The sequence below is a fragment of the Chenopodium quinoa genome, unplaced genomic scaffold, assembly GCF_001683475.1.
Source record: "Chenopodium quinoa cultivar QQ74 unplaced genomic scaffold, ASM168347v1, whole genome shotgun sequence".
NCBI classification, from domain to species: Eukaryota; Viridiplantae; Streptophyta; class Magnoliopsida; order Caryophyllales; family Amaranthaceae; genus Chenopodium; species Chenopodium quinoa.
The window spans coordinates 573,324-596,823 of NW_018743391.1; the positions used below are offsets into that span (position 1 = coordinate 573,324).

At 35.6% G+C, this 23,500-nt stretch overlaps 3 protein-coding genes across 4 annotated transcripts; 2 read left to right on the plus strand and 1 right to left on the minus strand.

Moving 5' to 3' along the window:
* Nucleotides 1–502: 502 nt before the first annotated feature.
* LOC110738630 (methionine aminopeptidase 2B-like) lies at nucleotides 503–9,696 on the plus strand. Of its 2 annotated transcripts, none has more exons than XM_021919023.1 (12): nucleotides 503–777; nucleotides 971–1,153; nucleotides 2,623–2,656; nucleotides 2,730–2,846; nucleotides 4,352–4,451; nucleotides 4,551–4,696; nucleotides 4,779–4,870; nucleotides 6,035–6,129; nucleotides 7,014–7,110; nucleotides 7,918–8,061; nucleotides 8,190–8,407; nucleotides 9,295–9,696. In XM_021919023.1, exons 2-12 carry the CDS (start codon nucleotides 982–984, stop codon nucleotides 9,403–9,405), a joined length of 1,326 nt encoding a protein of 441 aa, XP_021774715.1. In that variant the 5' UTR covers nucleotides 503–777; nucleotides 971–981; the 3' UTR covers nucleotides 9,406–9,696. The 2 variants fall into 2 exon arrangements, with proteins under 2 accessions (XP_021774715.1, XP_021774714.1); XM_021919022.1 differs by having other exon boundaries at nucleotides 504–777; nucleotides 2,620–2,656.
* A 2,098-nt stretch (nucleotides 9,697–11,794) lies between these two features.
* On the plus strand, nucleotides 11,795–17,009 carry LOC110738632 (aminoacyl tRNA synthase complex-interacting multifunctional protein 1-like). Its single transcript, XM_021919025.1, has 3 exons — nucleotides 11,795–13,259; nucleotides 15,045–15,251; nucleotides 16,647–17,009. Exons 1-3 carry the CDS (start codon nucleotides 12,768–12,770, stop codon nucleotides 16,788–16,790), a joined length of 843 nt encoding a protein of 280 aa, XP_021774717.1. The 5' UTR covers nucleotides 11,795–12,767; the 3' UTR covers nucleotides 16,791–17,009.
* A 570-nt stretch (nucleotides 17,010–17,579) lies between these two features.
* Nucleotides 17,580–23,174, minus strand: LOC110738631 (methylenetetrahydrofolate reductase 2-like). Its single transcript, XM_021919024.1, has 11 exons — nucleotides 22,571–23,174; nucleotides 22,415–22,475; nucleotides 21,602–21,684; nucleotides 21,288–21,461; nucleotides 20,962–21,135; nucleotides 20,769–20,869; nucleotides 20,518–20,629; nucleotides 19,426–19,506; nucleotides 19,156–19,333; nucleotides 18,173–18,507; nucleotides 17,580–18,059 (listed from the first exon to the last, which is right to left on the minus strand). The coding sequence occupies exons 1-11, from the start codon at nucleotides 22,970–22,972 to the stop codon at nucleotides 17,976–17,978; spliced, it is 1,785 nt and encodes a 594-aa protein (XP_021774716.1). The 5' UTR covers nucleotides 22,973–23,174; the 3' UTR covers nucleotides 17,580–17,975.
* Nucleotides 23,175–23,500: the final 326 nt, after the last annotated feature.

Genomic DNA, 23,500 nt, shown 5'->3' on the forward strand with positions numbered 1-23,500 from the left:
AGTTGCTTTAAAAATTGATCGATTTTTACCGATAAAAAATTATTTTTATTGAAATGAAATTGTTTTTACTAAATATAATTATTTTTAAGGTGAAGTGAACAAAGGCTATATGTTACTTAATACTTATTAATTAACCCAAATTCACCTTATATCTGTATTTGATTATACTTGATCAACTTTTCAAATGAACAAAACACATCCTTACATAATGATAATGTGATAAAAGTGTTGATTCTTGAAATTGTTCACGAACAACAAAAACAATAAGGCAATTAATTAACCAATGAATTAAGGCTTTGTTTGGTTGAATTTGGTTTTGTATGAAATTTAGCCTTAGATTCAATTTGATTTGCATGAAATCTTGTTAACTTACTTTATACACTAAATGAATTTATTTGAGTATCATCTCATCTTAGCGTATCTAAACTTATTTTTAATTTTATCATAAATTGTACTTCGTATATGACTATGTGAGTGATATGATGACATACTTATTTTGTCAAATTGATGAGAAACCAAACCGTAACTCCAAGTACAGTTGTCCTAACAGGTCGGAACCTCTTACACATGTCAACTTCGGCCCACATTAGTTTCACTAGTCTAGTTTGTCTTTGGCTACCATAAACCCTTGAAAGTTAAAAACTTGACAAAAAAAAAAAAGCATTTCTCTCTCTTCCCGTCGACTCCATCTCCTATATCTTCTCCCTTTTCTGGGCTACGCCGCTGCTGCACTCTTCACCATCAACAACAAGACTCTTCCTTTTTCTCTTTCATCAGGTTTCTCTCTCTCTCTCTCTTTCTCTACTATTTCTTCTGTATTTTGGATTGAGCTCAATACCTTTACAAACCCAAAAAGATGTAAACTTTAATAACAAAATTGGACCATGTCATATTATTGAAGTATATGATTTGATGATTTGAATGATTGCTTGAATGTTGATTTTAATGGGTTTTTGTAACCCCAATTTAGGTATTTGTATAATGGAGAAGGAGAATTCCGGCATGGATATTTCAGTGGAAGAAAAAGAAAAACCCACTATTGATGATTGTAATGAAGTTAATTCAAACCCTAAGATTGTTAATGGGGAAAATTCTGAAGCTGTAGATGATGATAATGATGATGGTGCTGAACCATCTGGTGAACAAAAAGGAGGTAATGGGAATTTATTGCAATGTTAATTATGATATTGTAATGTTGTAATTATAATGTTCTTTTGTTAGGGTTCCTTAATTGTGTATTAATATCAATGTGTCGCTTGTTTTATTAGTTTGGAATGATGCACATTAAAGTTCTCAGCTTTTTAAGAAATATTGGGGTTTTAGTGGTGGTATTGGAGGGGTTTTTTTTTTTTTTTTTTTTTTTTTTTTTTTTTTTTTTTTGACACGATTGGAGGATGTGCTTTGAAGAATTGAAACCACATTGTAAGGGAGTAAGAGTATCAAAACGGTTGTCTTACGTCTACCCATATGTTGTTTTGTAGTTGGGTGACTCAAGTTTGGGAGGATTAGGATATATATTATGAAGTGTGCTAGTGATAAGTTGTTATTCCTTCATCATCAGCTTTTCTTTGGTTGTATTTGTGACCTTTGAGAACCTACTCATTGGAATCGAAACTTGGGATGTGGTACGCGTTAATGGGTTTTTGTTTCCCAATCTGGGGTCTTTTTTGGTTACTATAATCAAAAGGGTGGTCTTGTTATTATCAAACTAAACAGTAATGTCAAATGAAAGACAGGTTGAGTGGGTGGGTAAAGCAGCATTGCTATATCATTGTCTAAGTGGGTCTTTTAAGGATGTTGGTTTTGGAGAGTTTAGGGGAATGACAGAATAGTTGGACTAGGCCGTTTAGCTGAGCTACCTCCGAAGTTGTGGAGTGGTTGACAATCACCTGTTCTATATAGGCTGTGTATAATACACCTGTCTGGGTTCCATTAGTGATTTGCCCACACCTGTTTTCTAGGGGTAAAGTAAAGAACTTTATAAGCAATTATACTCTTAATTCATGTTCCAAGGGGACTGGCAAATTTGAATTTTTGGTGGTGAAAGTTGTTAAGAATGTTGTGCAAATTTGATCATTTCCAGTGTTGGTAATTTGGTTTTCTTGAAGTGTTGTTAACTATTGACTTTTGATTATTTTGGTTTTGAAGAGTGGTATAGGAAAAAGGAGGTGGGATGAATTACCTTAGGGCCTTTGTTAAGCTGGGGGTTGTTTGGATCAATGGGGCACCACTGCACCATCATGAGATTAGTCAGAAGGATGATTTGGGCCATTGCGCAAGGTTTTAAGTTTCATTCGAGGTGCAATGATTGGGAGTAAACTCTTTAAATATGTTTAAATTTAAAGCAGTTCTCAAAAGGTCTCATCTACTGTCCTACTTGTACCCCTTGTAATCGGTGTGTTGTATTGTTACATTGCTTCCATACTCCGTTTTTGTTTGGGAGGATAATGTACTTAAGTCCTGCCCTGCTTACAATCCATACTTTCTTAACTTTTTGCTAAACAAAGAATGCATGGCATTGAACAGTCCTGATTTTTTATCTGTTGTATTATGTTTAAATACTTGCTCGCTGAAATAATTTTGAATGAAATTAACTGTATTTATTTACCCATTGGCCAGAAGTTGCGAAGAAGAAGAAGAAGAAAAATAAAAGCAAGTGAGTGGTCAGCAACTTTTTACTAATTTCTGCATGTCAACTGTAGGACTGACTTGTTATCAATTATGTTCAGGAAAAAGAAAGAAGCCGCCCAGGCACTCCAGCAAACAGATCCCCCATCCATTCCTGTACTTCAGCTTTTCTCATCCGGGGAGTTTCCAGAGGGTGAAATTCAGCAGTACAAAGATGAGTAAGGACTTTACCAGGAAGTGCTTGTACACTATTCAATATGCAATATGTGGATATACCAACTTGATGATATAAATTCCTTGAACTTTTAAATGTGTACATTTGGATTTTGTTTTCTTCAAACTAAGTTTCTCCTCATTATACTATGATATATTGTGGCTGGATTGGTGTTCCAGTGTTTTGTGTGTTGTGGTATTCTACATTCTTCATATGTTTAGCTTAAATTTTGTAATTTTTATCATAATTAACTTGTAATAGTTTGGCTCCTCATAGTTTAAAGGGTGCTAAGACCTAAGCATGATATTGATATCAGCCAAGTCTTAAGGATGATATTAAGTTTTTGATGCCTTGATGGTGCAAGTTATATTCTGGAAATGGTTTTGTATGGCTAAGAGATACTATTAGTGACACAGACATATTAAAGGCAGAATTTTCACTGAGAATTTGAACCAAATTTTGCTTTTAGACTTTCAGTGCTTTAGATTGGCTTAGAGAAATCCAAATGCACTGTTGTTGAGATGCTATTTGGAGTATTGTGGATGGTTGGACTTTTGAGAAAGCTTGGAGAAGCAATAAGATAATGTTTTGTTCAGCTTTAATATGACTAGCAGTCTAGATAAATTCTACCATTCCAACATAAGGAAAAGTCTTTATTTCTTCTTTTGTAACTCGATGAGGAGTTAAATTTATGGGATGGAAAGGAAGGATTATGGAAAAAATGACATTATAGTCTAAATAGGCTTGTTGGAACCCACTTACTAGAAGTGAAAGTAACCAAGTAAAGTGAACTATCATAGCAAGCCTAGTGTGAGAGTGAGGGGAACTCAAGTGGTTAGAGCTCCCCTCCCGATTCCAGGTGATACTGGGATCGTTTCTCATCACCCGTCCTTGTGGCTCTCTAAACACCCAAAAAAAAAAAAAAAAAAAGGCAAGCCTAGTGTTAGAAGAAATCTTTGAACTTCATCTTCTTGGTAGTTTTTTTTATTGGCACAGCTTGCTTGTTGTAGTGTATCAAACACTTGTTTAGGCTTTCATTAGGTGCTAGTTTCAAAGATTTGACTAGGATACTTATTGTTTAACACAGTGTGAAAAGAACTTCCATTTTGCTTTTTTCTTTGTTTGCTTGGAAGGGAGGGGGCCATGCCATGTTCAGTCCAAGTGTCAATCTATAATTTTCCAATTAAGAGTGTAATGGAAAGGTTTCTATATTATTGCAGCCTAAGGTTATCTATGTCTAAGCCGTCATTGTGACACTCTGGGTAGAAATTTCGTGGGAAGCACGAGGATGATATTAGTTTCTTTAATGAAATAGGATGGTGGTATGGTTTAGCCGTCTTTTGGAGTTGCCTGTAAATTTTTACCCTTGTTCTGTAATTTGTTTATTTATCTATGTTATTGCTACGAATTCTATTATACAAGTGTGTTTCTCTATTATGCTGTAATTTCCATTGTACTTGCTTTCAGCCTCATGGTTGATATCAAATAAGTAACTTATTTATGTTGTAGCAACTTATGGAGGGTAACATCAGAAGAGAAGAGAGAGTTGGAGCGTCTTCAAAAGCCCATTTATAATTCAGTTCGCCAAGCGGCTGAAGTTCATCGCCAGGTTTCTCAGCCTACATCAAGGACTAAAATATATGGTTTATTATTTTGGCTTTAAGTGCTGAGTATTCTATAGAATTATAATGGATTCTTATATGTTTAGGTTCGAAAATATATCAGAAGCATTGTGAAGCCAGGGATGTTGATGACAGACATTTGTGAAACTTTGGAAGATACAGTTCGTAGATTAATATCTGAAAATGGACTGCATGCTGGCATTGCCTTTCCTACTGGTTGCTCCTTGAATTGGTAATATTTTAGGCAACATAGTTTCAGTTGTCAGCATTTATTGTTATTTATAGAAATAATGATATATTATGTTGCTCATTAGGGTTGCTGCCCATTGGACACCAAATTCTGGAGACAAAACTGTGCTAGGGGAGAATGATGTGATGAAATTAGATTTTGGAACTCATATCGATGGTAATACTTATTCAATATCCTATTTCTACTTGGATATCTTTAATTTCATACTAGTTTTGTGCTCCGTACGATGCCCGGGTTGTTTATTACTCTGTAATATTTAAGATACATTTTAAATCTATTTGTCAAATTTTAAAATATATTGATACAAAATAAGTTAGCGATTGATATGCTTTTGTGACGATTTGTTATCTAATAGGCATGAAATGACATAAAAAAAATAAAAATTAGCATAAAAACATTGTTCAAAGCCTTTTAGGAATTTGGGTTGACCCGAACCCAAAACTTTGGGTAAGGGTTGAACATTTTTTGGCCGTAACCTTTGTGACCCGGTCCGATATAGGTCTATATTAATAAAATTTTATTAGATTGTGAAGTATATTATTTTAACCGATTAGTACATATACTAGATTAAACCCCGTGCAATGCACGGTTGTTAAATAATTCTAATGACAATAAATTTTACCTAAAATAATGGATATAAATATTATAAATAGACTTAGTAGTAAAAAGTATGAAATATTGTTTTAGAAATTAATTAAACATATAATAGTTATGATGGGCAATTTGTTTTGTTAGGACATTTATTTTAAATTTTATACAAACTAAAAGTCATAATTTAATTACAGTAATTTATTTTTTTAGTAAGTGGTTTTGGAGGGAAAACTTTTTATAATATTTTGCCAAGTGTTCTCTAAGTTTCGCCTTTAGTATAATGCAATTGATTAGAATTGGATGTTTTATGTTTTGAACTATTTCTTTCGCTCCAAAAAATATTATGATATTAAAAATAAAATTATATAATTATTTTTGAGAATTATAATCTTAAATATTTTTTGAATAAGGTTATAATTCAATTTGTACATCTGAAATATTGGTCTTTTATCGAAAATAAAATCTAAATTAACAATTTTATCCTAAAACTCTATCCAAATTTAATTGAAAATAATATTCTAACTAATTTTTTTTATCCTATAAAGTCTATCTAAATCTATCCAACATGGCGCGACACTTGGCGAAAAGTTAGAACGTCAAGTGTCACTGTCTCGCTGGCTAAAAGTTTAGCTTTATATATTAGTTATATGATATTGTCAATGTGGAAACACAGGTGACTGTTATATTTGTTGGATGATAAAGACGTCTCCTTTCACTTTTGTAACACAGGATACATTGTTGATTGTGCTTTCACCGTAGCATTTAATCCCATGTATGATCCACTATTAGAGGCTACACGTGAAGCAACCAATACAGGGATTAAGGTACATGCTACATCTTATATTATGTACTTCTATTTTTATTTAGTTATTTCATTTTGTCTTTGCACATTTGACACTGAACAAATTTGATCCTTAGTATCTTTATTTGTTTAATCGTAAAATTTGTAAAATTTACTCCCTATGTCCCAAATGGTTGGTACATTTCCTTGTATAGCCATCCCTATTTAGTTTATTTTTCTTTTCCTAAAAAAGAATGGTCCATCAATTCTATATAATTTCTCTCACACTTTAAGGGTCCCACTTTTTTCCCAACTTCCATGAAAACAATTTAAATTAACTTCCCCTCCCTGCCTCCCACCAGCAAAAGTAATGATCCCCCTAACCCACTTACTGCATTACTCCCTCCGTTTCCATTTGATAGTCCCATATGGAATCAATCACATAAAATAAATAAATAAATACATATGGAATCTAACATTAAAGTTTAAAAACAATTCATAATTAATTTTGCCTTTTTGGTAGTGGAAAGACGGGTATTAAAGTAATACTAGGGTCTCTTGAAAAATAAAAGTGTAAAAACTAATTATGCCTAAAACTAATGTGTGAGAGATAGAGGGACTTAAGTCACCTTATATGCCTGAAACTTTGTGTCAGTCAAACCATGTCAACTAAAAAGGGACGAAGGGAGTATATATTTGAATATATATATCAAGAAGAACCTAAAGAAATCAAATATAACTTTGTTTTTCATTATGTATAATTAGCAAATGATGGTCAAAGTGAAGTGGATGAATATTGTCAACAGTTAAAACGGAACAACTAATAAAACGAAGGAAGTATGTATTAGATATTTACAGAAAGTTAATATTTGTGCGCATTTTGAGAATGAAAAGGAATTTCAAACTATTTTTTGTGCTATATACTAGGAAGCTGGAATTGATGTACGTCTTTGTGATATTGGGGCTGCTATCCAAGAAGTAATGGAGTCATATGAGGTCGAAATTAATGGCAAAGTTTATCAAGGTGAGATGAAGTATTGAGGTGTACATGTTTGAAGTGAATCTTTGGCTTTTATTGCTCTTGCTGCGTATTTTTTCCTTATGCTTTTATTAATGGCTAGTTGGCTACCTCCCATTGTAGGTGGGTTTTTCTTTAAGTTGTCATTCTGTTTAGGCCAATATAGGGTTTGAATTATTTTTTATTTTATATTAAATGGGCCAGCTCACAGCTCACAGCTTTGAGCCTGTGACCAACAATGGATCTTAAAAGATGCTCCCTTCATTTTGTTTAAGTGAAAACACTTTTATTAAATCTCTGTTTTTCAAGGGACATACTTCCCATTGGGAACATTCTGCTACTTCTAATTATATCTCTCTCTTGGTTTCCGATTCCCCAGTATTACATACTTTATTATTTCTCTCCTCTCACATTCTAATATTTAATTCTCCAACAATTCACTCTAACTATACACCCTATATAAATCTCCTAACACTCCGACCGGAAGCTAGTGTGTCATTTATTAAAAATCTGAGGGATTAGTTTCTACTTCTCCCTAGCTGCTTTGTTTCTTAAGAAGTTGATAAACTCTTTGCTGTAGTTGTTGACTCCAGAGTCTCATGGCTCAGCCATTGTCAGTTCAACTGGTCTTAGATTAGCTCACACATTGTGACAGTACTTTGCATTGTATTTTTGTGTCATTTGTAATGTGTGACCATTTGATTTTCTGATGTTCTATGAAATAATCTGAGAAGTATATATAGTTGTGGCCTTGTGGGGCCTTCCACATTGTGTTTTTTTCATTAGTTTTGAAAGTTATGTCTTAACTTGCAGTTAAAAGTATTCGAAACCTAAATGGACATAGCATTGGCCAGTATCAGATCCATGCTGGAAAGTCTGTCCCTATTGTGAAGGGTGGTGAGCAGACAAAGATGGAGGAGGGTGAATTTTATGCTATTGAAACATTTGGATCGACAGGTAGCATTCTCATACCTACAGAATTCATTTGCTTTTGAGAACTTGGTATAAGCTTGTGAGGTGGAATTGGGCTACATTCTAGATAATTAGTGGTAGTTGCATAATGGCTTCTAATCTGCTGCATACAGGTAAAGGGTATGTCCGAGAAGATCTGGAGTGCAGCCACTACATGAAGAACTTTGATATTGGGCATGTCCCATTGCGGCTACCTAGAGCAAAGCAGCTATTGGCGACAATTGATAAAAACTTCTCTACACTAGCTTTCTGCAGGCGATATTTGGACCGCCTTGGGGAGACTAAATACTTGATGGGACTAAAGAATTTGTGCGATGTTGGCATTGTTCAGGTAACAAATTGCTTACACCATCAATTTGTTTTTGAAAAATATTGCTCATCATGTTTGGCAGTCTGTATGTGTTGTACACTTATACTGTTTACTTTGGAGTTTTTGGAAGCCTCAAGTTACATGTAAAACTAGCACGAGAAATAATTTTGATCAAATCTGTTCATGTTTGCTTTAATTTAACTTTGTTTTGTTGAGTAATTCATACAAGACCCAGTAATTCAAATTTGAGAATTAGAATAAGTTTCAACTTCTTTCCCTTAAATCGTATGGCCTTATCATGCATATATATTGGTTTTGATAGAAGCTTACCTAGCCAATCTAATTTCAATTGTGGGTTTGGTTGAGTAAATTTATGAACCTAAACCAATATATTGAATAAAACAAACAGAAATGAGTTTATATCAATTCCATCCATCACTTTGGTCTTATCTTCCACAACCATGTTGATTTTCCTTCATTGAAGAGAACTACTTTAGCTGTTTCCTACTCTAACACTTTGTTTGGATAAGAAGAAATGGAAGGAAAAGAAAAGAAGAGAAATGGAGGGGGACAAATTCTCTTGTTTGGGTAAAGGATTGGGGGAAGGAAGGGGAAGGAGAGGGAGGGGTCCATTTTTACTCTCTCTTTAATAAGCATAATCTCTCCAAAATTGGAGAGATTTGGAGGGGAAATGGAGCTCACCTCCCCCTTCCTTTCTTTTCCCTTCCCTTCCTCCATTTTCCCTCCCCTTCTTTTTTTCCTTCTTTGCTATCCAAACAAAGCGTAAATCTCCTTGTATCTTTTGTGGTTATTTTTAATCAAATATTATTTTCCTCGTTTAATTGCATTATACTTGTGTACTGTTCTATCTTGTTGAAAACCTTATATGAGAACCTACATTTTTGCAGCCGTACCCCCCTCTGTGTGACGTGAAGGGAAGTTATGTGTCTCAATTCGAACATACAATCTTACTTCGTCCTACTTGCAAAGAAGTTGTATCAAGAGGTGATGATTATTAACATCACAAAACTAATTGGAGCTGGATGCTGGCTGTATACTAATCTTTCAGAATTTACTTTTTTTTTTAGTGACTTTCATACTCCCCAGCTGTTTTGTTCCTTGTTGATACATGTTTCCAAAGAAGCGTTTTAATGTTATAGTTTACTGGTGGAAATGTATACCACCTCTGGTTTTTTGGGTACCTTTGAGTACCTTTCCATCAGCTTGTATTGCAAATTGGATGACTTTGGACTTTGAGAGTTGATATTTATTTGATAGGAAATGGCAAAAGGAGCTCATTTTAAGGAGTACTTGGCTCTTCTAGTACGTGCATAAAATCCTCTCCTTTTCCTCCAGAGTTGCATTCGTTTTCCTCGGGCTTCACTCTTTGCTTTGCCCCCTTTAACTTTTACACTGAAGGAAATCTGCAGACTATTATTATTATGTGATATCTTTAGTATCTTAATCTTCCAGATAATTGCTGTGATCTCTTGCCTTGTTTGATAAGTAAGGATAAATCATGAACCTGGCCTGATCTTTCTCTAGTTCAGAATATGACACTAGCTTTTCAGATACATTAGTATGCAGCGAAGTTGCTCACGTGGGAGCATGCTCGGTTCAAGTTCAATGCCTACCCTGTTCCTGCCATTCCTGGTAGTGTTTCATTAAATGTGAGCTGAGGGAGTTTAATCGCTCTAATTTCATGAACATCAGTACGAGTGCAATCTAGTTCTTATAGAAATACAAAAGGAAAAGAGATGAAACAATGACATTTCGATAAGGGATTGCAAGAGATTTGATTGTTGAGGGAATTAACCTCATGGTGCTAAAAGTTGTTAACTAGTTTTGCCTTGGGAGATCAATCTCAAAACTTATACTATAGTGGATTTGAACAAGTTTGACTGCCTTTTGCTTCGTCACTGTCTTTGTAAAGCAAATCAAGCCGTGTGATAAGGAATAAATTTATGAAGACAATTAAATATCAACCAAGCTTTAAGAAAACGAGGATAGATTTACCGTGGAAAACTCGAGAATCGAGAGAAAAACCCACCAATTCGCTACATAGTAACAATTGGTAAATAATGGAAAGGAAAATTTGAATTTTAGTACCTCGAATATGGGGGTAATTGAATTTTAGTACCCATCTAAAATTTTATTTTAAATTAGTACCTCCAAAAACACAAAACTGTAGATTTCAGTACCTCCGTCCATGTTCCGTTAAGTTTTTCGTTAGTGGGGCCCATTTCTAATTATTTAATAATTTAATTTATTAAAAAAAAAGAAAAAACATTTTATAAAAAAAAACTTAAAAAAAAATTAAAAAAATTAAAAAAATGAAAAATCCCTAAAATCTTAACCAGCCACCACCGGCGCCGCCAACCCCCACCGCCGTCACCCATCCCAATTGACCACCCTCGACCCACGAAGTCAGCCGGCCGACCTTCCTCGAACCACGAAACCAGCCGTCCTACCACCCTCAACTCGATCGACCTTCGAAACGAGCCCAACTGTACCCTGGTTTGACGACGGTTTTGGGTAAGGGAGAGGAAAACTGGGGCGGTGGTGGGTTGATTTGTTGCAGTCGGCTTCTTGCTGGGCTAGTTTAGGTGGTTCGACGCTGGTTTGGAGTCGGGAGATGACGATGGGGGTTTCTCGTTGGGCTGGTTTGGGTTGGGGTCTGATCTGGGTAGTTCGGCGACGGCTTCGGGTCGGGGAGACAACGATGGGGCTGGGTTAGGGTGACGGCCACCGTTGCGCTAGGGTTTCGGGGAAGGGGAAAACAGGGAGGGAAAGGGAGGGGTGGGGTGTCGCGACCAGGAACGAGGAAGGGAGGGAAGATGGTGATGGTTGCGCCGGTGTCAGGGAAGGGGAAAACAGGGAGGGAAAGGGAAGGGGTGGCCGGCGCCGGTGCCAGGGGAATTCGCCCCCCAACAGCCGGAAGCCGGCGCCGGCGCTGGTGGCAGTGGCTGTTTTTATTATTATTATTTTTTTAGTTTTTTTTTTACAAAATTTTTTCCTTTTTTTAATAAATTAAATTATTAAATAATTAGTTAATGGGCCCCACTAATGGAAAACTTAACGGAATTAGACGGAGGTATTGAAACCTATAGTTTTGTCATTTTGGAGGTACTAATTTAAAATAAAATTTTAGATGGGTACTAAAATTCAATTACCCCCATATTCGAGGTACTAAAATTCAAATTTTCCTAATGGAAATTACAAGTTTAAATTACATCATTAAAGCTCCCGACTTCATAAACCCTCTCTCACAATTACACAATTACACCGTAGCTGTTTGGGCTATAGACACTCTCCCCTAAAATAATATGTATATCTTCCTTTTTCTTACTATAATACAATTACTAACATGAGTATATACAATGCAAACCATATAGCTAATCAAACAAACAAGAAAGAAGCTTCCATAACACTTAACAAATTTGAACGCACAAAACAAAGGTCAGAAGTTTATGGAGACCTCTCCCGAATTCGGGCAAACGAGCAAAACTCGGTTAATATCCTATATTAACAAAAGTTATTTATATCAGCAAAATTCCTCTCCCCTCCCCTCCTCTCCCATGGACATTATTTCCTTCTCTATCCTCCGCTCCCATGGCCAGTATTTCCTTCTCTCTCTTTCCCTCCTATGGCCAATTGGCCATGCCCATGGTCAACCACCTTTGCGTCTCTAAACCAGTCGGCTAGCCAAAAGACATCCTAATGGCAAATTATGAAAAGTGGCCCCATACTAACCCCTTAGAGAAAAGGGATTTTCTTGTGCGGGTGGGGCTTGCGGCGGTCGAATTGTAGTTCTAATGATCAGTTATATCAGAGTTGGTCGACTGGGGGTGCTAGTGGTCGTGCGGTGGTTGGCTAGTGGTGCTAATGGTTGTGCGATGGTGCGACGGGTGGTATTGTTGGTTGTGCGGTCGCAATAGAGGAGAGAGAAAGGGGGTGTGATTGCTAAATTTACATAACTACCTTTGGTATAATCAAGTTTTGTTAATATAGGATATTAACTTGTATTTTCCGGGCAAACTCCACCTAGATTTGGGCAAACTTTTGGGACAAGCACATTGATCCCTCATCCTCCTCTAAGCTTGGGCAAACTTCATCTTTTCCCGCACAATTCATCCTTGAGCCATTCTCCACACATTTCCGAACCAAACACAACAGATCTTGAGATTTTCATCAAAAAATTTCTCCTTTAATCCTTTTCTTTTTCTATATCGCCCGCAAGGATGCTTTATGTTAACCAAGCCCTGAAACTACTAATACTCCTTTCTTTATCGGATAAAAATAAAAATATAGACATACAAAAGAAAAGATTACACACTCTACCAGAATACCAAAACACAACCAAATCAAACAAACAAAAAAAATGGCAGCAGCAAATGCAAACCATCTATTGAAAGCAAGAGGAACAATTCTCTTCTACCGCCATAACCACCATACCTTCATCCCTCCTCGCTTCCTCCCATTCTCTCTCCTCCCTTCTCTCAACACCAAACCCACCTCCACATTCCCTTCTCTCTCCTCAATCTCTCACCTCCCCTTCACTCCATCCCCTTCTACTCCACCCCACCATTTCCGCTTTCTTTGTACTTCATCAGATGCTTCAACTTTTGCTTCAACTTTCACTTCGACCGTTGTCGATTCGGGTTCTGCCCCTCAATCGGAGCCCCCTGTTCCGGACATGGGGGCCGTGAAAGAGGCGGCGAATTTGTTGGATATAAGGGTTGGGAAGGTGGTGAAGGCGTGGCAGCATCCTGATGCTGATTCATTGTATGTTGAGGAAGTTGATGTTGGGGAAGATGAGCCTAGGACTATTTGTAGTGGGCTTGTTAAGTATGTTCCCATTGATCAAATTCAGGTATATAATTTCTTGTTTCGCCATTGATGAAATTGAGCTTTTTTTACTTGTGCTTTGGGGTTAAGGATTGATTTGTGGTGTAGTTTTGGGGTTATGGATTGATTTGTGGTGTAGTGTGGATTATTTGTGTTTTGTTTTTGTTGATTGCTTTTAGTTGGTTGTAAATTGTAATTACGTTGGATTGTTTTTGGGTGTAAAGACTAGAGAGTGGTATATAGATTTAATGATGTGACGGGATTTAATCCGGTATCTAAGATTATTGTTGGAATTATACGTAGTGAGTTGTAATGTAGTATTATGTGTTTTTGATTGTTCTAGTAGAGATGAAATAGAAGATAAGGTAGAGCTATGGCTGTTATTGATGCATTGTTGATTGTTTAATTGGAAATGAAGGGGCTCACTTTGCGCCTTTGTTCTTAAGGTGTTATTCTCTGCTCGACAGGTTTTGACTTATTCCAGAGAAAATAAATATGTACAAGTATAAGTTTAGACAAAAATTTGTTGAACAGACCTTAAGAGTAAGCCATCATGTTCTTGCTATTTGAAAATCTTAGCCAATTTCCCAATACCTTGGGTATACGTTTAAGATAATCATTTCTTTCGAAAAACTTGGTGCTATTTACAACTAGCCAATTTAGATTTCTTGGATGTACTAGCAATGCATTGAAGATTCAGTTGTTGACATTCCTGAGAAGTTACAGTAATTGCAAGAAAACATGAGACATATTAATGAATTGGCATGGAACACCTTTCTGCTATGCTACTGATAGGTGCACTTGCTTCTACTATTATGCCTAAGCTTGGCTAAGGAAGTAAAAGTATATAATGCTACTTTGATTCCATGATTTTGTTGATTAGAGATGAGATTTATGATCTGTTTTTAGGGTTGAAGATTGCATCTTCTTGTTTATTTGGCTTTATGAGGGTTATACCGTGATAGGTTTACTTTCTTAAGTAGCCCTATATGATGCATAACTTTGAAGACTTCATGGTCCATGGGGCATAATCTGAATGGAAATTTTTTAAAAAGATTTGTCCGAGACAAACACCGTACTAGGAATTCATTACAGTTAACAAACTAGGAAAAACAAAAGATTTTGGAAACAAAAGAGTTGATTGGCTATTGTATAATTGTATATGACCTCCAAATTAAATTTGCTTTACATTTTTTTGATTCATGGAGGGCGGCTGTGAGTAGTTTATTAGGCCTCTGAGTTCTGACAAATCGAGAGAGGTTTGGGTTGAATTATTGCCTTCTTCATTGGTGGAGGCTAACATTGTTACCAAGCGGTGAGGAGGTGAAGAGTTCAGCCTTAGTTATCTATTGTACATTAGTTGACTAACATTGTATATCAAATCAAGAGGGGAAGAGTTCAGCCTTTGTTATCATAGGACAAGGCTACATACATATGAACCCCCCCCCCCAAAGACCCTTATCGCATCCAAGGCGGATAGCCTCAATGTTGAGAGAGATGTCATTATTTTGAGAATGATGTGGATGATCTTGCAGCGTTGCTTATATGGCTTCTAATTATGCTATGCATTTGTTTGATTCAGCATTAGGAGCTTACTTCTTTTGAATGCTGTTTAGTGCATACCAAGAAAGAAATTATTCAACTGTTGTGGAAAGTTTTCTGCTTGACTAATTAATTTTTTTCTATTATAGTTTTCTGAATAGTGTGATATGCCTCTCATGCTTTTCCTGCTTGTTTTAAGGTCTTTACTGTATATTGAGCATTTGTAACCTTCCTTGGTATCAAAGGTTGGATATTTGCAAAAATGCAGGACAAAAAGGTGCTTGTACTTGCCAATCTAAAACCAAGAAACATGCGTGGCATCAAGTCAAATGGTATGCTTATGGCTGCTTCTGATGCGTCACATGAGAATGTAGAGCTCCTTGTACCTCCCGAGGATTCAGTTCCTGGTGAAAGAATCTGGTTTGGCTCAGAAGAGGAAAAGGAAAATCAAACTGCTGCTGCCACCGCTAATCAGGTATGAAGTTTCTGCTTAACTTTCGGCTAATCATCTCCCTTTATAAAAGTTTAATACCTATCCTAGCAATATTAAAAGCTAGGCCAGGTGCTTGAGTTAGAGATTTAGATTTTAGAGGAATACGAAGTATGTTATATACATCCTAGCATTGCTGGACAATTTGGTACTAATAGTATCTTTTGAAGTCGTTGCTTTTGAAATAGAAATTAGAAAGGAAATACAATACTAGTGTGTGTATGTGTGCTTCAATTCTGGGATTGAAGATGAAGTGAGTAGTGACTACATTTGGGACTCTACCGCGGTTCATGTTTTACCTAATATTTCAGTTTCAAGTAAGCAGTGAATGTAGCTGTACAAAAAGTTTTGGACCTGCTTATAATTGAAAGTATTAATCTTAATAGCTATAAAAATCCTCTAGAGTGGTTCTATCTCCATCCTACCTTGGCTCTACCCCCTTCACTGCATTGCATGACTTGCCATCTTCATATTACAAAGAAGATATTCAGAAGGGCTGTGGTCCATCTTACAATTACCATATTGGTGTCAAATGCAATTTTTTATATTGTCCTTGCCTTAATTCTGCTGGCTTTTTGTATGGCTTAACTGTTTTTCTTATAGTACCTTGTTCATCCTAGGGGGCACCCTGTCCTCTGATTACAACTCCTTTCATGTCATTTTAATAATATTTATTTTTCCTACCTGAAAAAATAGTGCATTGAAAGGCATTCTCTGTCATAAGAAATCCTTGGTCAAATAAAGTCTTGATGGCTACAGGACTACAGCCACCATCGGTTTAGTTGATCCTACAATTTGATGAATACTGGCCTACTGGCAGAGGAACTTATGAATAATAATTTAACCAAAAGACATCTTTACCGGACAATGCGGACACAGCAAACTGGGTCATTGTAGATCTTTAATATAGGGAAGCGTAGTCTCTTCTCTCAATTTGTGTTTTTGTTTGTATGGTAAAGAAATGATGCTTGTTGGTACTATGTGCAAAATATTATGTGCATAAAGAAAAGAAATGTATGCTTGCTGATAGTTTGTGCAAAATATTATGTGCATAAAGAAATGTATGCTTGTTGGTTGTTTTGCTGCTTTCAGTCTGTCTGTGTGGTAACCTTGTATTTGTGGCCTGGGAGTGAACTTTATTTTGTTACTCATGTACACCCTTTTAAGATCTGAAAGAGAGAGGAAGTGAGGAACCTGAAGTAGGCTTTCTTAGGTGGCTATGTAATGTTTTAGGTGTAGAGAGTAATGAAGTAAATTAAACCCATTTGGGTGAATATTAAACTATGCTGCTGTATTCCTTGAGTAAGTAGTTTTTGTTTTTTGCTTTTTTTTTTTTTTTTTTTTTTTTTTTTTTTTTTTTTTTTTTTGGGTCAAATTCAGATTCAGAAGAAAAAGATCTGGGAATTAGTTCAGCCCCATCTCAAGACTGATGCTGCTTGTATTGCAATGCTTGATGGGCATTACATGAGGACTTCTGCAGGTCCTGTGGTTTCCAAATCCCTAAAAGATGCAAATATATCTTAATGAAAGCTACACCCGGCTGATGTTTTTATCCTATTCTTTCAATTTTGTTCATTAACCATGACAAAATTTTGCATAATTCAGTACTTGTAACTGTTGGGCGATTACTTTCCAAATCAAAATGAGTTGTGCCATTTTAGGACACTAATTCTTTATGTAATGTGCACTGTACAGATTTATATACGTTTGCGAAATTTAATCCTTGCATTTCTTTGATGAAGATTTACTACAAGATTATTCTGTGTATTTATAAGCCAAAAGGTGGTGCATGATATTGCCGCTGCCCATGTTTGCTTCGTAAGCATGATTTTGTACAGAAAAAAAAAAAACGCTCTGAAGTATCTGACAACTTTCAAGTGGTCACAGAAATCCCCAATGAAAAAGTATTCTTGAGTTGCTTTACGAGTAAGATTATATTGCTTACATGTTACTCCTATATCGATCTTTGCTTATTTTATGGACAATTTTATCCATTTAATAGGTTATAATTATCAATACTCCATCCATTTCACTTAAGTAGATCACATTTGGTTAGGAGTCCATTGAAGGAATCTGTTTAAGACATTACTCATCAGCATTCTTAATACACTGTACGATTGATGAGAACGACTGAATGAGCACCTTCAACCAATCTTATAATCGACGATAGATTCAGTTAATAGATATACCTGCTTATACATCAATTAGTTTGGTCACATTTTATATTTATGAGTTCGATACTGGAATTCAAGCATAAACATGAAATCAGAATTGAAGACTGGAAACTGGAAAAAACTCATTTGCTATCTTGACTTGAATTCTTAAATGCAACCTTCCTTGAAAAGCTATTAAATGGTTGATGCTTAAACTTATAGTACAATAGGTTGTACAGTACATTTCATCGATATTGCTCACGACATCAGCCTATTCAATTTCTTGCGAGATTACCCAGGTAAACGATTAATATTGCAGAACCAGAGGCAAATGCTTACATATTTCAAATCAAATGGTACAAAAGGCGCAATAAGTAGATGAAACTCACCATGCAATTTGCATTGGGAGGCTTGGGAGATCCGCAAAATCCCACAAGATTATGGTATTACAAGCTCAACTAAATCTAATGGCAACACTGGGGATGGACAAAGTTCATGCCCAATTGGATACAATATTAAGCAAATAGAGAAATAATGTAGAAGTAACACTCTTATCTCAAAGAGTAGCGAAAACAGAAAACAGATCACCAGTGACGTAATCATTGTCGACCAAGCTGACCAAGTAGTAGCTGTTTTGCACCTGTATAAGTAACAAATAGTTAGACCAAAGTGATGCAATATCTACAGCAAAGTGTAGTCATTTAGAAATAGAAGCTAACTTAACAAGGGGAAGAAACGTCCCAAGGCACAAACCTCTTCAAGCAATTTCTTGGATGAGTCGCCCTCAGGATACAATTGAGCCCATGATCTTGACCAGATTTCAAATGCCTCGTCTTTCCAGATCATAAAGCTAGCAGGATCCACAACGGTTGGTTGTATAATCTCCTTAGCAGGGAATGCACCCCATGTCACTGCATTCACATCAGTTTGACCGACATTTGAGATCCAATCTCCTCCTTTGTTCACCGACATGTAGGTTATATGTGTGAGGCCTTTGCATTTTTCAACAAGCGCATTTAACTTCTCCCTTGAGCAAAAGAATTCCACGTAAGCCTTCTGGTATACATATCCACCAGGTCCACCCCATCCTACAGAAAATGATCGTTTATTTTAGGCATTTTATCTTAGCAATGTAGCAAATTAAATGCAAGAAATCAAACAAAGCAAAGATTCATGTATGATGGAAAAATAGGTAGTAAATGGCAGTCAATTGGAAATTATAAAAAATATTGCCATATCAATCAAGCACTATGATCCTCAATCTTAGTTCCGGTCAAGAAAGTAGTCTAAATAATACAAGGAAATATCTTTATATAGCCGAGAAACAGACATTATAGACTATTGGTACATTCCTCAATAACAGCAACAACATGCCAGGAGAAGGCAGCACATGAAAAGCAGATGACAAGGCTACAAATCTACAATACTACTAGGCTAATATTGACCTCAAGTCCAGATCAGATCAAAGAAAACAAAATTAGATTAAGAAACAATGAAACACCAATAGACATGAACCAGCAAACTATACACGGATAGACTGCTGCAAGTATATTTTCTTTAAATATTTACTATCCATCAAAACAATATTGTAGATGAAATTCATACTGATCAAACAGCTAGGTAGTAAAAAAAATCATCAGTCGACAAATTACTTCGGGGAGTTTAACAGAGCTAAGCATAAAATCACAGAAGGGTTCCCACTAAAAGGGCACATCTGCAGGTATTTAGAAACTTACCAACAGAGGGGGAGTCTGATCTTTCTCCATTAACTGCAGGTTGGCTGTTGATAGTGAGGAAGCCCTTCTTATTAATGTTGCTCAGTTGTTCATCTATGATCTTAGTTTCTGGCTGAAGACCATCTATTTCAGACCAAGGATTGCTTTTCAGCTTACCAAGGCAAAAGTTCTTGAATATCTGAAATAACAAAGAAAACATCAGGCCCCATAAAAATGTTAATCGACATTCCACCTATTTTTTCAGTAAGTCGGCAGTCATAGAAGTCTAACCTCATTTATATCTTCAACGCTTTGGAGTGGAACAGCCCATTCTTCTTGCAGCTTCTTATCACGTGAACGTGGCCTCATAAACTGTCAATGAAATCAGAGAAGCATAATGTGGCCAATGATTTAAGTAGCAAACATAAAAGACATGTTTGGAGAGACATCTCATAGTCTCAACTGCAGCAAAAATTTTATGATAGTTAAGTGGAGGTGCCGATATTCAATTTCATGATAAGACAAGTTCAAGAGGAAGCAATCACAAAGAAACTATTACATGTTACTAAAGCACATACAAGAATATAAAACTAACATGAAGAATTAACTGCAGATATAATCTGGTCACCACATAATTAAGGAATCAGAAAATAACTACAACTTCCAAGGACGAATTATGCAGGCAGTGATAAAACAGCAAGCATCAAGCATTCAACCAACAGTCAATAATTAACTTTTCTTATGAGTGTAACTCTATTCAGTTACATTGCGAATATTATCTAGAACTTACACAGCAAGATCATGAATTTGATTGGCAAAAGTGCTTACATTCAACATGATCTAGTAAACAATTCAAGTAAGCATAGACAAACAGAAGGCAATCTGAACATAGAACAGAAAATATGTTAATATTACATCTCAACAGATGAGCTTGGCCATCTGGCAAATCGAAGTGAAGGCTTCTTGGTGGAAGACCTTAATGTAAGAGGATACGTATTCATTCCTGACACTTTCATATAATGGAAGGGTGTTTCAAAGAAAATAGTGGCTAGTCTGGCTACACATATTCCGTGTCCCGCAGAATGGATATTTTATATGGCTAGTGATAGGTTAAGGCCCGTATTACAATTTTTTCCACACTATATCCTCAACAAATAATAGTACATGACTTCTATAATAGTTACGAAAAGTAAATTACAGTTACAGTCCTCCTTTGTACTTTAGTAACCAGGAAATGATATAGTTGTCAGCGGAGGGAGTATTCCCCCAGCTTAGAACATGAGATTATTTTATACCACTCATGTAAGCTTACTCAATAGAGACATATTCAAATATACTCGTGTATTCTAATTTCAAAATGCAGAGGAAGGCTTATCAAGCTACCTGATGATCACTTAATGCTCCATAAGAAGCATTACGAGCATCACCCCATCGCCCTTGTGGGTATTGATCCCATCCCTTAGTACGGGTAATGTAGCTTTTTGGACGGTTAGCCCTGTATCCAATCAGCAAGAATACCAAACAAATCAATATCATAATATCATCAGATATAGATTTAAAGATGGAAAATCTAATTCTCATTAAAAATAGGTACCCTTTCTAGATAATTTCACAATATTAAGCATTGCACATACCAAAAAATGGGCCGGACATCTTCCTTAGTGCGATTAACATTAGCTGGCCTTTTCCAAGGTAATGGCCTTTGAATTTTGGACTCCTCAATCAATCCAAGGTTCTGCAGCAGTTGTATTATATAAAATATAAATCAACATATCACAAGTTAACAATCCATTACATATTTACAAGGAGTAGGATGTGAGAAGCTACCAGCAATATTCCTAGAGCAGACTTGTCCATATTCAAGGTATACAGATGCAGCTGTTTGATTCCACTAGCCAAAATCTTCTTGCACATTTCAGTTCCAAGATGAATACCATAGGCTTTCACTGCTTCGTCGTTGTCCTTGATGGGCTCCAATGCATCAGTGATCTCTTGAGGAATCTACAATGTTATTCCAGCCAAAAATCATGCAAATTAGTTCAGAGCATGAAGTAGCAGTCAAAATAAAAAGTAATAGAAATTGAATCATATCAAAAACGTCAAATAGAAATTACATTATATGTATCTAACAGAGAGTAAAAAAAATCCTATACCTTGGTTTTACAGAAACCGGTCATTCTTATAAATCCTCTGTAGTTATTAATGGGCATAATGCCAGGAACAATTGGGCAATTGATTCCAATTTGACGGCAGTCATTAACAAACTTCAGAAAGATATCAGTGTCATAAAACAACTGTGTGACGATAAGATCAGCACCAGCATCAACCTAAACCATTTGCAGAATACCAGTGTAAGCACAAGCATAGTTGCAGAACAAGATCACTAACAATGAAATTAATGCATTGCATTTATCAACGTAAGCCAATCTTAAGTGCTTATCATTGAGGATAAAAAAGAGAGAATTACCTTTTTCTTCAAGTAAGCCAGATCACTAGCATATGCTTCTGGAGTTGCCAAACCATTCTCACTAATAGCATCAGGGTGTGCCTCTAAATTATTCAAAAAATGACATCAAAGTTAAAAAATTAAACTAAGAGAAAAACCAACACTACCACTATTGAAATTCTAAACCAAAAAAAAAATATATAATCACAAAGAATTTGCTACATCAAAACAGAACAACAAAAACCATGAAATCACTTTTACCCTTTAAATTTTATGCAATCCACAGTTTTAATTAATGGGACAATGACAATTGTGAAATTTCTTACTATAATCTTAAACTATCCTACTAAACACTACAAGAAATATTATCATATTTCACTACTAAACAATAGTTCAATATTTTTCACATATTTACAACAGGGAATATAAGACTGCTTGATAAAATACAGATTAAAACCTTAATATAAAAATTAACTACACAATCTATAATTTAATAGGTGTAACACATTATAATATTTGTCTTATGATAATAGCATTTTATTTTATTTTTTATTTTTTTTGAGGGGTATTATGATAATAGCACATCATTGAACTATAGTAAGATCTTGAATATGCTATAAAAGAATATATAAACAAAACACACAATTATCACTTTTGATCAGCTATTTAAAGCAAAAATCCAAACAAATGTGCTAATTCATAATAATAATAATAACAATAATGGTTTACCAAACACTAGCACAAAATAAAATAATGAAAAACACATTCTCACAATCCAAAATTGTATCAAATTAATACAAAATAAAGCTAAACAATGGAATAATCTCAGCTCACCAGGGTACCCAGCAACAGTAATCCCAAAGTAATCCCCATATTTCTTCCTCATATGATTAACCTGAAACCAACAACACAATCAAACAATCAGATCTAACCCGAAAACAAAAACCCTTAAATTCAAATGAAATGCACAAATAACAGTATACAACTTACAAGATCAAGGGCGCAGGCGAACCCGCCTTCGACCTGAACAAACTTATCCTGTCCATGAGGCGGATCACCACGAAGAGCAAGAACATTTTGCAACCCATTAGACTTAATAGTATCAAGAGCATGATCAATCTTCTCAACAGGCATGTTAGTGCAAGTAAGATGCATCATAGTCTCAACACAAACTATGTTTTGCATACGATTAGCGATTTCTAAGGTGAGATCAGCAGTAGATCCACCAGCACCCCAAGTAATGTCGCAGAAAGAAGGGGAATGTGAGACCATTCTCTCCATTCTTTCGAAGAGATTTTCAACACCATCTTCGGTTTTAGGGGGAAAGAATTCAAAAGAGAAAAGGGTTTGATTGGATGATTCTGAAGCTTTGATCTTGTCAATAACCTTCATGTTTGAGGTTGGTGGGAAGATCAAGAGATTGAATCTGGGAAAGGAGGGAGAATGGCAAAGAAAGAGGAGAGGGGATTGAGGGGTTAATATAGGAAGAGGAGAGAGAGAGTGGGTGAGTGTGTGAGCTTGAGGTTGAAAGCTAATTAGATATTTTTATTTTATATTTTTTTTTCTTTTTTTGGGTATTTTTAAATTAAAAAAATGGATTTTTTTTAATTATTTTTTAAATATTTTCACCTACTACAAATCTCCTACCATTAGACCATTTTAGTTTGTTGTGCTTCTCCAATTTTGGTGGACCGACTCTTTTTGCAAAGAGAAGAAAAGTTATTAGGCTAATTTACTTACCATTATTTTTGTTGAAATTAATTTTATATATTTATTATTATTATTTTTTTAGGTTACTATAATTATTTTTATTGAACGCAACTGATTTTTACTAAACTTAAATTATTTTTACTTATTACGGAGTTTTACTTTTTTTTTAAGATAAAGTGAACGGGGCCGTAATGATTTTTATACAATACT